General features: G+C 40.2%; 1 protein-coding gene across 1 annotated transcript in view; it reads left to right on the top strand.

Annotated features, from left to right (window-relative positions):
- The window catches only part of SLCO5A1 (solute carrier organic anion transporter family member 5A1), an 82,422-nt gene extending 69,025 nt beyond the window's left edge, over positions 1–13,397 (top strand). The window contains exons 8-10 of the mRNA XM_075023435.1: positions 1,464–1,705; positions 3,786–3,850; positions 5,084–13,397. Coding sequence (XP_074879536.1) covers positions 1,464–1,705; positions 3,786–3,850; positions 5,084–5,529 — 753 coding nt within the window. The 3' untranslated portion in view covers positions 5,530–13,397. The remainder of the gene's footprint in view (positions 1–1,463; positions 1,706–3,785; positions 3,851–5,083) is intronic.
- The last annotated feature ends 1,277 nt before the right edge of the window (positions 13,398–14,674 follow it).

Here is a 14,674-nt window from a genome sequence, read left to right as displayed (position 1 = left end):
ACATGAGCAATATCCAGAAGTGCCAGTTCTAGAAGCACTGAGTGCCTAAATCTGTATCTGAAGGCATGAAAAGTTACATATAGAATATATTAAGTTGTATATAATGGAAAATGTTCTGAAAAAAAGGATCCCGAGTGTCTCAGATTAGTCACCCACATTTGTGAAACTTTTGATCTGTTTCAGTTACTTAGCTACAAAATTGAGATAACAACATCAGTGCCTCATAACTGTTTTGAAGATAAATTACTCCTTTTAGAAAGAGTTAAGCCATAACAGTGAGTGTGATAGAAAAATCCATATGAAATATGAGTCACTCTGCCTTTGTAGTGGAATGTATGTTTAGTGTGAGGAAAAAAATAGCTGAAGCCACGTTTTGAAAATGGGAGGTAAAATACTGGATAAATTGATACATTATTAAGATGTTCAGCTAAAACCCATGGGAAAAAAAGTGAGGCTACATCATAGCATGAACACATACAAAGGTATACATTAAAGTTGACAAGGAACCATAATTTGGATATTTCCTGATGTCCAAGTGCTTAAATTCACAACCTTAGATGGTCTTGCAATGTAGCTTCAGTGCATGTGTGGTCCTAGGTTTTTATGAATGCAAACATTGAAACCAAAAACTCCTTCCTGTAACATCACATGGGTCCTGACCTGTTTCTTCTCTAGCACTGGAGCATTCTGATCTGCTGCACACCCCTTTGCCATTAGATTTGTTGAAAAAAGTAGTAGAATAAATGTGACAGGAAGCGAAGCTTGTTCTCACCTTGCACAAATCCTGGTGCCCTTTGCCTGTGAAATGACACTTCTTTATTCAGTCTCTTCATCCTAATTTCAGCCTCTTTGTCCATTCAGGGATCCCTCATGTCCTCCAGTCTCACTGTTTAAGTCTCTGCTTTCCCCTTATTCTCTGGTTTTGCTCCTGTCCACATCCCATTCACATCCACACCCACATCCAGCTGGAAGGTCCTGGGCTCCAAGCGTGAAGTGCAGCTTGTTGCTCTTTGGCCAAATCTGCGTAGACTTACATTGAGATGGCAGAAGACACCTCCTGAATGTGCAAGTCAACAGCCTGCCAAATTCCAGAATACGGCATTGTCAGTGCTGCTTAAAGAGTGTTTCCTCACAGTTTTTGTAATACAATAGAACTAAACTTTTTCTCTAGCGTGTCTGTCAGAAGTGATTGAATTGTTTCAGCAGAATTTTCCAAAAATATTCCAGAATGTTTTTTTAAACTCAGCCTAAATAAAGCAATGGAAAGGCATAATCTCGTCATGGAGAGTCCTGGCCAGCTTTAAAAATGCTTGGTGGTAACCTCGCTTGTACTTGAGGTAGTGATGCTAGAGGCAGAAGTTTCCTGATTGAGAAGTACTATGGGACTGTCGTACCATGCGTCTGCGCAATGTCTTTCTTGTATGGGTTTTTCATGTGGAAATGTTCTTTTTCATTCTCGCCAGGTAAGAAATTACACAGAATGTGCCTGTGTCCAGAGTCGCCAGGTGATCACTCCGCCAACAGTGGGCCAGCGCAGTCAGCTCCGTCTGGTTATTGTCAAAACCTACCTGAATGAGAATGGCTATGCTGTTTCTGGGAAGTGTGATCGAACCTGCAACACACTTATCCCGTTCCTGATATTTCTCTTCATTGTTACCCTTATAACAGCGTGCGCCCAGCCGTCAGCAATCATAGTAACACTGAGGTGAGAACTCATTTATGGTTTTTTAATTATTTTTACTGTGCCTGCTATCACCAGTGCCTGTGTCAGAAGAGGCTGGGGCAATGCAGCCAAACTCCTTCAAGCTTATGTATACTTAAAAAATGAATAGAATAGGGCTGACATGGATAGGGTGGAACTTGCTTGTATTTAGAATATTGTAACATGATAATACACTTTAGGAAACATGAAGTGCCCAGCTATTTCCAGGCGCTATAAAGAGAGAACAAGTAAAAACGTCATGTAAGAAAATGATTACTCCTGAAGAAATTTTCAGCCTTCTTGGAGCAATGGTTTGGGTTTTCAAATGCAAATGAAAAAAAGTTAGTATTTAAAATTATCCTTTTCTCTTCTTAAAATTGTTCATTCCTGCCACATGCCTGTGTTTGACTCTTCACTTTTTTTTCTCACAAGAATTTTGAACTTGTACTGTAGTAGTATTGTTGTCACCATGGTCATTTAAGGATAGAGAACAACACAGTCTTTGTAGGGAAAGGTAGTGTCATCTATTTGTCCATTTGGAAAAAAGTGTTCAGGGCTTTGGATTGGCTTTTCCCATCTCTGCCATCTGGTCTGATAAACATTATCACTCTCTGTAACATCTCCATCCATTTAAAATACAGCTTCTGTAAGTGAACTTCAGCCTGATTTTTAGAGAAAAGTGAGCTGAAAAAACAGAATATGGTCATCTGCTAAAATAAATTTGTATTTGTATAATACATGTTGCTGTTGTCAGAAGAGGAGGAGGAAAAATTAGAGGAAAATGAGGTAATTATTTACTAGGACTTACAAAGCACACCCATAGGTATTTGTTCTACTGGTAACAGAAGGACAAGGAGAATGGTTTAAAGATGTCAGTTTGGTTTGGAATCTGAAGCTGAAGAGCTCTCAGAGTTCAAGAATTGAGTTCCTGTTGGACGGAGATGAGCTGGAAGATAGAAAAAATAGAAATAAAATAGAAATAGAATAGAATAGAAATAGAAATAGAATAGAATAGAATAGTTCAGTTGGAAAGGACCTACAATGATCATCTAGTCCAACTGCCTGACCACTTCAGGGCTGACCAAAAATGAAAGTCTGTTATTAAGGGCATCGTCCAAACACTGACAGGCTTGGGGCATTGACCACCTCTCTAGGAAGCCTGTTCCAGTGTTCAAGATGCTCTTCAGAAGCACACCCAAAATGATCCAGATGCAAATGGGCATTCAGTCCCTGGGACCAGGTTAGAGCTGATTTGAAGTAAATCCCTACAAAACCTGAAATGCTTGCGGTGGTAGATGTCAGGTCCTCAGCATGAGCTGTTTAGCTGTATAAACTCGCTTCTCTTGAGCTGCATTAACTGCTAACATAGAGACACCTTTTGACCTGGTTTTGTGTAAAAACCCTTTCCAAATTGAGCTTTTTTAAACCAGTCTCAGAACTTTTCTTTCTGTGAGAAGGGTACTCCCAACCAAGTCGGATTTTCTCCTAGTAGTGTTGTCTTTACATCTTCACTCTGATATTCTGAGACTGCTGATGTTCTGCTGCTGCCCACAATTAGACCCCTATAAAAATAATAATGGTAAATCTTTGTAATAGGTCATGTAATATCAGAGACTGGTATTTTTCCTAAAGTATGTCCAAAGTGATTATACTATGCAGAGATCTGTTAAATTCAGAAGCCGAGTCTAGCTTACAGCAACTTAATTCTCCATTAATTCCAATTTATCTGAAAAAGATGAAGAAAATAAAGCAAGGCATTATATGAAATAATAGGAAACTGTCATGAGAAGCCATAAACATTTTGGATGGACTCTCTAAATTTCCTTAATGGCTTTGGATGAAATTCTTCAGGGCTTACACAGGCAAAGAAAGGTTAAAAGGCGTGATTGAGATTTTGATTAAGCAGGGATGGGAGGAGCTGGCTGTATTTTTTCCTAGCAATAAGAGTTAACAATATTAGAAGCTAAATGGAAGAAATTTAGAGAAAGGCTTTTTATAGCTCAGAAAAAAGCCAGCAGGTAGAGCAAGGACATAGCACAATTCTTATCTGTTACAACTTCAGAGTTTTCTTTTTGCCTGCTAGGTCTGTGGAAGATGGAGAGCGGCCCTTTGCACTAGGAATGCAGTTTGTTTTATTACGAACTCTTGGTAAGTCTTACAGTTACTCAGCATTTCCATAGAGGCTCACCATGTTTGGCTTAAATGTACCATAAAAGTACTAAATCTGCAACTAATTACCTGACTAATTGTATTAGGAACCTAAAATTAATAGCTTCTGAAAACGTTGTAGCTGACAATGTATTTAAATTTTTTTTTTTACTGACTTTCTAGAACATTTTTGTCCCAGAAAGAGAGATTTTTACAGTTTCAAATTTTATTTAAAAATTAATAGTTACTAAATATTATTTTATAAGGATTTTTTCTTTTTTAGAAAGATTTTTATTGCTTTCAGCCATAACAATAGCTTTTTGCATTTTTAAAATAAGAAGCAATTGTTACTTAATGTCTAATTTCAAATGTTTCAAAGCACAAAGGGTGCATGTTAAAGGTCTTTATTCCACAAAGTAGTTTCTTTCAAGCTTTTGAACTTCTAAAATCCTGCCTGTAAAGAAGACTCCAGGTGTTCAGCTACTACAAAACTTGTGACTAGAGAAAGCAAGGACTATTTTCTAAGAGAACAAGAGAAGAAGCCTGTATAGCTGCATCTGGAAGTTGTCTTTGTGGAAGGACATTTCTGACTTGTCTTAAAGTTGTCGTATTTCTGGGGAAAGCAGGAGCATTCAATGGGCTGACTGCATTTTTAGCAGCTGTAGAAGTTAAAGTCTGTTTCTGAGGAAGACCTATTCAAAAGAAAATATACAATTTTAGTGGTCTCACCACTTCCATCCATTTTCAGTAAGAGAAACATTTTGCTGTCTTTGGGACTTTTTCTCCTGAATCTAAAGCAGTAACCCCTGCCCTTTCCCAGCTCATGGCCAATGGATGTTCAGCAAGCGACACTCTGGAGATAATGCTGTATTTTGTTCCTCTCCCGTATTTTATTTCCTGAGAGCAACATTGGATTTTCTTTTGGGGGACACGTAGTTCAAGAAGAGCTGTCTAGGGATGGCAGATTGAAGCAGTACCTGTTGTGAGGTGCTGCTACATTGTCTTCTTTGCTTGAATTCTTTCCTCCTTGTGGTATGTTTCATGTGTGGGCTAAGTAGCATTGGTGGGAAGATCGGCGGACCAGTTTTCCATGTTTTATGTTTCATGTGAGAACAGCGGTGTAGAAATCTCAGAAATTCTCGACTTACACTGTTTGGCTAAGGCATATAGTTTCTTTAGACATTTTCCACTATATGCTAACACATATTATTTCTGTTGCTGTTTTTATTTCAGCTTACATTCCCACTCCAATTTATTTTGGAGCTGTTATTGACACCACGTGCATGCTTTGGCAACAGGATTGCGGCGTACAAGGATCTTGTTGGGAATACGATGTCACCTCATTTCGTTTTGTCTACTTTGGGTTGGCAGCTGCTCTCAAGTTTGTTGGATTCTTTTTTATTTTTCTGGCCTGGTATTCCATTAAGTGTAAAGAAGAGCAACTGCAGAGACAGAGATGGAGGGCTTCGCCGGTGAACACTGTGAGTGAGATGGTTGGCCAAGCTGGACCCCAACAAAACTATGCACGGACTAGATCCTGCCCTACCTTCAGTTCCCGAGGAGACATGAGTGTGGCACAAGGAATGAACTGCGTAGCACAGACATACCCCGGCCCTTTTTCAGAAGCAATAAATTCCTCAAATGAAAATGCATTGGAAGAAGTCACTGCTGAGATATAGACCCCTGGCTTGGTAATGTAATATTTAGTTTTGTTGGTTGACTTAATTACGGCGCCTTGTAAAACACCTGTGCCTTCTATTTTTAATCTAAATGTAACACGTGATAAAACCAACAAAGCTTAATGTAAACAACCGTAGTATGTTCCTGAGGGCTGGATACCTCAAACCAACCCAAGTTCTTATTTCTACCCTCCCAACAATGGAGTTTTAAAAATTGTGTTTGTAATTATTTCAGATGTGTCCATTAAATGTCCATGCTCTGATCTAATATCATGTAAGGGTGAGGTATTATGAACAGCAGAAGTCAGTGGAAGAGTGACAAAAACTCATATTGTTGATGTCTAGAAGTCACAAAAATGCTTAAACGTATTGTCAACTTCATATCCGCAAATCATATTTTTAAGAGATGAGTAATTACTGTGAGTTCTGCTACAAAGCACAACTGAACTTTTTTAAACTATGCAACTTATTTGGATAATTTTATGTGCAGCAAATTAAGTTTAACATTTGCTTTAAAAGACATTACTGCAACTGAATTTGAAAGGGGCTATTTTCAGACATAAGCATTAAATTAAAAAAGAACATAAGGTTTAAAGTACTGTTAGTAACATGTTAAGCCATACAAAAGTTATGCATCAGGTAGTGCTTGCAAATGTTGAGTTGTTAATATCTTTATCCTGTCAAAATACAAATTAGTTTTCATTTGATGGGATGTAGTCATTTTTCACAAAGTACACAGGCTAGGAAGGTATAATGCTTGGAGTAAAAAACTTCAGTATTAATCTATAATAACATTAAGATGTAGGAATCGTACACACGTACCAGAGCGGATATGTGCATATTTCTGTAATGTTATTTAGGTGGTCATTATTAGCACCAAATCCAATCTTTTCCTGAAGAAGAAAAAATAACCAGTTACAGCTTGACAGGAAGAGCTTGGCTGTCCTTCAGAAACGCGTGCCCGTCTAGTTCAGCTTGGGTGAAAAAATCTCGAGGGAGAGCCAATTACCTCGTTCTGTGCCTGAGTGGCCGCCTGGGACGCGGCGGGCCCCTCGCGGCTGGCGACGGTGCGGGGTTCGGGCTGGCACCGCGTGCTGCCCGCTGCAGGAGTGAGCAGAGAGACCCTTCAAGTAGGCTGCGAGCAGCCTGCCCACCGCCGTGCCCGCTACGAGGCTTTCCCTCTGCTCCCGGCACCGCCGGGGCGTTGTGCTCCCTGCCACCAAGGACAGCTGGGCAAGGGGCGCGGGCTCAGACCCCGGGTCCCGCTTGTTTCTGCCCCACTTCTGCCTCTCCCGCTGCCCGGGGCTGGGCAGGCTGGTGAGACAGGCCTGGAGGTCCTAGTTGTATAGTTTGTCCCACACGTGGCCGCTTTTCCTTTTCTCAGCTTCGTTGAAGGCTTCTGTGAAGGCAAAGGTTGAGTCGTCTCTCCTTTGCCCTTCCAGGGGAAGATCTAAGAAAATAAATTGTCTGCAAGCCTGGACCCACAGGACACGATGTGGCCTTTGCTTATTCCAAATTACTGTAGTCTGTTTTCTCCCCAGGAGATGCTGAAACTTTGTAATCAAATGTATGTGGCATTTAATTTCTTGCTCTGGAGGCTTTATAGTGCCATGCTTACAATGTACTAATAATGTCTCAAAGGGCAGAGAATTGATTTCAGGTGGACACTAGGAAGTCAAAGCTGTATTTTGCCCTGCAGGGAAAGTCTTAGGAGTTTAGGAAATTAAAAGAACTCTTTAAGAGGTCTCAGTGATAGTCAGGTTTGGATTTTGCCGTGTAGAGAGCTTGTGTGAAAATAAATAAGAAAGAGCAGAACTTCTACATATTTTTGAACAGAGTTATTCCTGGTTTAATTTTTAATTTATAATATGTAAGTTGATCAAACATTATGTGGAACCAAGTCCTTGAAACTAAAGACAGTACTCTCCTTGGCACCCATTAGGTTGTCCTGGGAAGAGTAGATTTCCCTCTTCTCCTTTGCCAGCTGCCTTTCCTTGTCCCTTGGCTCTTCTCAGCTGGCACATGGGATGACCCACGGGGCTGGTTCCCCTGCTTGAAATGGTGGCTGCTTATTTCAGAATGTCTCAGTCCATTTATGTGACTTGTAACGATTCCCACTCTCTCTGTCTGCAAACTCAGATGCTTCTACCCCAAACTACAACGTAGGGGAATATCATTTTAATCACCTCCTGTTATTCTGTACATATTAATAGCTTTTTGGGGTCAAGCCTGAGAACTACTCTTTTCCCTTGTGCAGCCACCAGGTACAATACATCCTCAGTCAGCATGTGCTACCTGAGATGTTCACTTCTACACTTCTCATCCCAAGGAATAAATTTCCTTGGCTCAAAGGTACTGAGTATATTTTTTTTGCCATAGGAGATCAGAACAGATGACAAAAACGTCTCCTTTTGCTCCAGTCTCCAATGCTTCTTGCACCAAGAAATTCCTGCCATGGCAAAAATTGAGGCAAAGCAGTAGGACAAAGTGTAATTGCAGCCCATCACCCATCCATTTTAATCACTCACCCATTTTAATCAGCACAGGGTGAGGTAAAGAGCGACAATCTTTTCAAATACCTCAGAAACAGGGCATTTAGGGAATCATAAAAGACTGGAGATGAATCATCTGTCCTCATCTATTCCGTTTCATGCCTTGTGTGTGCTCCTGTTCCATGTGAATAACAAGGGAGAGCAGATTAGGTTTGTAGGATTGTCAGGAGCTGACACTGATGGCAGAGAATGAGAGCTGATAGAAGTGACACATCTGCAACTGCTGCTGCTTCTGAGCTGATTTCAAGGGAATTCAGAGCTTGTTGGGATGGAGTCCGCCTGCTTTTTAGGAAATCCTGACACTTACACGTCTAAAAACATTCATCTTTTGAAACGTTTGAGAAACTGGAATGTAGAGGGAAAGATGTTCACTTTGGAAATACTGAAAAAGCCATGTTTACATACTTTCAATAGCCTCTTAATTTTCCTTTTAGAATTAGATGCAAAACATAACATAAAAAATCGTTAGTATTTTTTGATAAAGATAATTTTGACAATATGAATATATTTCTACAAAATCATATAGTTAAATCAGCATCCTCTGAAAGAAAGAAAACCCAAACTCTGGCCAGTTTTTGATTGATTCCTGAAGGAGGCTTTATTGTGAGTAAGCTGTAACAGTCTAAACTAAGCCAATAAAGGCATGCAGGGGAAACACGTTACCTTCCTAGAGAAGTCAGTTCCAACATTGTCAACACTGACCGAAATATGGACTGAGAGCTGCTGAACAAAGGCTATTTTCTGAGGTTGTCATTGCTGAAGGAATCAGAATCGCCAGAGAAATGGTGTGCACCCCTAGCAGTAGTCATGATCAACATGTGGTGCTACACCAGCTCACAAGAAGAAAGAAGGACCTTTATCTATCAACTAGTGAAGGTGGCCATGCTGTCTTCTTGCTGTGAAATGCTCTGACCACAGAATATAAATTTCCATTAACTTGTAATTTCTGCCACCTTTCTTTTCTACTCCCAAACACTGAAGTTTGGTTAGCAGCAAGCACAAGAAAAAGTAAAGCAGAGGTCCTGCTCACCCACAGGCTACTCTCGCCAGCAAACCCAAGTCATCTACCTGCAGGTAACCAGTCAAGAATAATATGGAGCAATGACACTTCACAATTAACTACAAGTCCAAAAACTGCCATCATGCCATCGCAAGGACAGACTAATTTCCTCTTACACCACTTATTCCTGATTTAGAGTGAGAAACATGAGAGGAGAAGTAGCCCCAATCTATGGACTTGACTGAACAGGTGATTGTCCCTGCTTAGCCTCCGATTCATCCTTTTTTCCTCAAAAAGGGGAAAACTTTAGAAAGGGTGTAGCCATGGCCTCGGGTGCTTATGAGTGCAGCACCCTCAGGAGATGGTTCGCAGAGCTTAATATCTGGAGAGTGGGACTCTATATTTCTAATTCTAGGCAAAAGTTCTAAGGTTTTGGTCCCCCTTTTTCCCCATGAGCATACTGGATCTAATATGGTATAATTTGGAACTGGTGGCATTTTATTTCCTTTCAGTACGGTGTGAGCAGCTGCAAGAAACAATGTTGAATATTATGGTGCAGTTTATATTTAATTGGAAACTTCAAGTTCTTTGACCGGCCATTGTATTTTTAAAAGGCAATGTAGTAACATGCAGTTCCTCTGAACTTGCTGTTCTGTAAGTGAAGTAGGGGCACAAATCTCCTCCTAGGTATTAGAAATGTAAGTTTGAAAGCCCCTAAATTAGTTACAAACACTTGAGTGTAGTGTTTTCAGAAATATCTTTTCTTTTTTTTAAATATAGCTTATTAATTCGTAGCATTAACCATTCATTATGTCTCTGATCCAGCAGAGCACTTAAATATGTTTGTAGGTTTATGTACTTAAGTAATGCACTTAAAAATAATGCATGTATGTAAGTATTGGACTGAGTCCCATCCACATTCAAAAAGGAGTTCCTTTACCCAAAGAGTAATTTTCATGCTGAGTTTTCCCCCCACTTGGATTCAGTGATGGTTGTAATCAGAATAGCACAAAGTAGCACTCGAGTACTCCCCTGTCTCATTCACGTGTGGCTACTTATGTATCTGGCAATGGAGGAAAGCTTTCATTTTCAAAGAGAATTCAAATTCAAAGTATTTTGTGGATATGCTCAAAGATACATTCTAGCTCTTCCTGCCATTTGCCTATTTTATTAATTTCTGGCTGAAAATGTGTACGTTACGTGGGGAGATAGATTAAATAAGGGCATCTTTCTGACCTTAAAGCCAATGAATTTGCTCAAGTAATGCTTTAGATTGGGACTGTGCCCTTCAACAGAATTTGGACCTAGAGGTTCAGGTGATACATTTTCAGTATCCCGCACAAATGGAGCAGAGCACTGCCTGCTCTGTGTAACTCCAGACAGCATGGCTGGGAGAGGGGTCAGCACCTTCTGTACTGTTCTTGCGGGTTTTCCCCCCAAATGCCTGAATTATTGCTGCCTTACTACACTTTCTGTGTGTAATACCACAGCTCTTTGTCGTGTTATATTGACATAAAACTGATAATAAATAGGTCCAAAGTGTCTTACTGCTATTTTGGAGCCAGATTCTCAGCCTCATTAGTCTAATGACGCTGAAGAGCTGGACATTAACAAGCAAGCTTTAGCAAGCATGTGTGAGCTAAGTGATATCAAGTGCTTGTTTAGCTTTTATATTGTTCACTGGTTACTACTACTGTTTTCAGAGATCTAAGACAAAATAGTTCCTAAACAAGTTTATCTTTTTCTGCTTTCTCAATAATGTGTCTTTTACAACGGCATAGGAGATGCCATGCTGCATGCCATAGTGTCTGGGTTCCCCCAGCTGAAGCCATCCAGCTGTGGTTGCTTTCCAGGGGCTTAAAACACCTGGTAACAGAGATTTACCTTGACTGCAATCTGAATTGGCATTGCTTTGGACAGAGTATTTGCCCCTTGGAAATTAAACCTGTATCAACACATTTCAGGTTCTTCATGTACTGGACTTGATTTTATAGACATTTTTATCCTTTAGAGTGCTTAGAAGATGGACAGTCGACATCATGGTGGTAGATTCATTCTTTCGTATAGAATTAGGGCTTTCTTTTTTTCTTATAACATCTTGTTTTACAAATAACAATTCAAAAAGGTTACATGTAAACATTGTCACAGAGTAGAGATAGGGACCCTTCAGTGTAGGTATGGCCAGAGTTCACGTGATTCATCTTCTTTACACTGAGTGTCACTAATACATGTTATTATGTGGCCAAAGGTTTGAAAGCCTACCTGATCCTCAGGAAGGAAATTTTCCCTATCCTTTCCACAGAATATATTACATAAATTAAGGAGCACAGCTAACACTATCCATATCCTGTAGCCATATCCATTAAATTAACTACAGTTAATAACTGTGGATTTTAGCAACCCCTGCTCCAGTCCTTCAGATAAGGTATTTACTTTTGACTTAATACAGCCTTTTAAACACAGACGTAGCTCTGCAAGTTCAAAGTAGCTCCAAACTTTTCTTGTTTTCAAGTGTTATGAAATAGCTGCTTGTTTATTCAGGTTCCATTCTACTCTTCTAATTATTACATTATCCATTGTGTGTACTGTATTTTCTTATTTTTTCTGTCTCAAACCAGTTGTCACAATGTTATCCTTTAACAACATTCTGTTCATGATATAGAATAGGTGAAAAGCTGTGGAATTCATGAAGGGCTACAAAAAGCATCCAAAACATTGTTCACCTTGAGGAAGGGTGAGACAGCTTGATAATCTTTGGACAAATGACTGAACAACACTGTGGTGCTAATAGGTACTGAAGTATTTTTTGATGTATTCACTATGACTTAAATGACATATTCAAGACATGTCAATGATGCAACTGCATGTGTTTTTGTTCTTAAAGTCTGGGCTGCTCCAGCAAAGACAGTGTTTGTAATTCCTGCTGGGCCAATTCTTACCTAGCTCTTCTGTGGGGAAGTCATTTCAGGAGGCAGTATAGGATTTGGCCCAGCGCTAACAGATGAAGTAAAAGCTACACAGACCACAGAAATCTCATATGGGATGTATTCATCCTGCTGTAGCATGTTACTTTATTTAGTGGCTTTGCTTAAGCAGACGCTGAGAATAAATTCTACAGTAATGACAAGAAACACTGGGCTAAATTCTGGGACCCTTTAACCAAGCAACGTTAGTTTGAATTAAATTGAGGATTCAGATCTGAAATAGTAATGTTCTTCCATGGAATACCAGAAAGAGAGAGGTAGAATAAGAGCCAATTCTACCTCTAGCAATGGAAAAAGGCCAAATCTGGTCAACTTTAAAGTGAGCTATGATTTAAAACAGAGGGTTTTGGTTTTAAAATCTTGAAGATAAAATTTATCCCTTTCATTTTGAATTCTCAAAGGTAGTTATTCTGTGTTATTGTGCCTGGGCTGCTCATGCAGAGGAGGCATTTCTATCCTAAATAGCACTAAGAGGTACACCTCCCACTGACAGGTCGGAAATTTTACCTCTGTAACAGATTCCATATTTGAAGTCATGGAGGGAAATTTCAAAACAAAGAAAGTGTACAAAATCATCCAGAACTGAGTTTTGGTAGGGAAAAAAAAAAAAAAAACCAAACAAAAAAGAATTTGGAGTCAGTGAGATCCATAGTTGAATGAAGGCGTTCCTCAAAGAAGACCTGCTCTTTTCCCCAGTTGAGCAAATGGGAGTTTTGCCCTTGGCTGCAGTACATACCTCTACCAAATGATTTAAGCAGAACAGTAACAGTCTGGGTAGTATTTTAGGAGCATGGAGTGGGCACACTGCCTGTAACTGTTTAGTTTTTAAAAAACTCATTATTAAGCAACTGTTTAGAATATTAAGGAAATTTGTAGAGTATGTCTGACCGTATGAGCGTGTGGGTGCTGTGCAGTGGTAAAAAGAGACTAATTGGTTTATGCAGTTTGTTTTGCATACTTTAGGCTCCTGTATGGGTTTTTTTGATTGGTATTTATTTCTCAGCAGAGCTTAGAATAATTTTAAAGCTGTGTAACACATCATTTAATGAAATCTATTGTCAGCATCTGTTGTAAACATGTGTTTACAAAACAAACACGAATACTTGATATTTGGAAATAAAAAATAGTGTATCAAGTGTGTTTTATTTCTAACAAAAAAAAAGAGAGAGACAAAAAAGGTATGTGGGTTGCTGTGCAGTCATTCTGGATCAGGTGATAAATTATTTGGTCTTCTAGTGCACAGTCAAAGCCAAATCTTTCTACTGAATTCAGTGACCACCAAATCACAGCTAAGTATTGATCATGCAGAAATAAACTTTGAAATTCCACCATTTCCTCTAGCACTAATTTGATTGATATTAGTTATATGCTAAGAAATACAAATGTGTTTGAAATAGATATTGACAGTTGTAAAATATGCATCGGGTACAAGTCTATCTGCATCTACGCTGCTCAATGAAAGAGGGCCAGGGCATGAACCCAAGGACTGGACTCCTGGTGTCCACACTGCTTAATGCTTAGTTCACTCCTTGGCTCTGATTTGGACCACACCAGTGAACTGCCTCCATGTGGTTGGTGAGGAATGGCTATGCCACAGAGACCTCCCACATGTCAGAAGTGGCTGAGCCAGGTTTGGTTCCCCCTGTTCCTGCAGCCACCCAACACCGCAGGCTGTGTGCGTCAGGGACCCCCGTGTCCTCGTGCAACACCGCAGGGGCCGCAGCACGCACCGCAGTACCGTGCCCTAAGAGCTCTAGTGGTTGCAGCACAGGCCTTGTATTACCACAGAGGCTTAAAAATAAGAACAAATGGAAATTATATTTTGGGTCCACAGGAACATTAGCACAGAGCCAAGGGGAGACCCAGGGCTAAGTGCTAGATAGCGTGGATGGGACCAGCCTGGTCTAGCAGCATGGATGTGACTTTGTTCATGCAATTTGGTTTTGGAGCTAGGTTTTCTACTCTCTGGACTCACTTTAATTTAAAGGTATAGGTGTATCCATGGATGGAAATTCTGTCACAAGGCAGCCTCGTCTTTCAAGATCAAAAGAACAGCAGGTTGAAGTTGGATACATTTTTCTAGATGTGTCATTATTGAGCCTTTATACTCAAAGCGTTTTGACCTGTAGTGCATGTTTCATGACTGGATGAGCTGTGGCTTGTTTCTTTGACATTTCCCACTGCTCGACACACTGTGAATACTACGAGCCCCCACACCCCAGCAACGACCAAACAAAACTCTGCTGCCACAGGGCAGCTGAATTTGCATTGATTCAGGATATGGCTTGTCTTTCTGAGGTGTCTAAGTGCATTTGGTTTCAGACCACAGTCGGAAATTGCGGTGGTGTGCACAGCACGTACCAGATTCAAGCCCTCAGCCAGCAGCACGGATTCAGCCAATGTGCGCAACCAGGGACGAGCTACTGTTTCACGGACGGCAGAGAAATCTGTGGGTTCCACATCCTCTCTGACTTCTAAGTTCATCTGTTTTCCTTTCCAACACATATAAATAACCTCACAAAAAAGCGTCCTGCAGATCCCCCTGAATGTCCCTAGTGTCCAAGACTAGAATTGTTAAACCAAGGAATGTGCTGTGGATGAAATTATCA

This window comes from Buteo buteo, chromosome 3, assembly GCF_964188355.1.
Source record: "Buteo buteo chromosome 3, bButBut1.hap1.1, whole genome shotgun sequence".
In the NCBI taxonomy this organism is placed as follows: Eukaryota; Metazoa; Chordata; class Aves; order Accipitriformes; family Accipitridae; genus Buteo; species Buteo buteo.
Note: the sequence above shows the minus strand (reverse complement) of the source record. Positions and strands in the feature narration are given on the sequence as shown.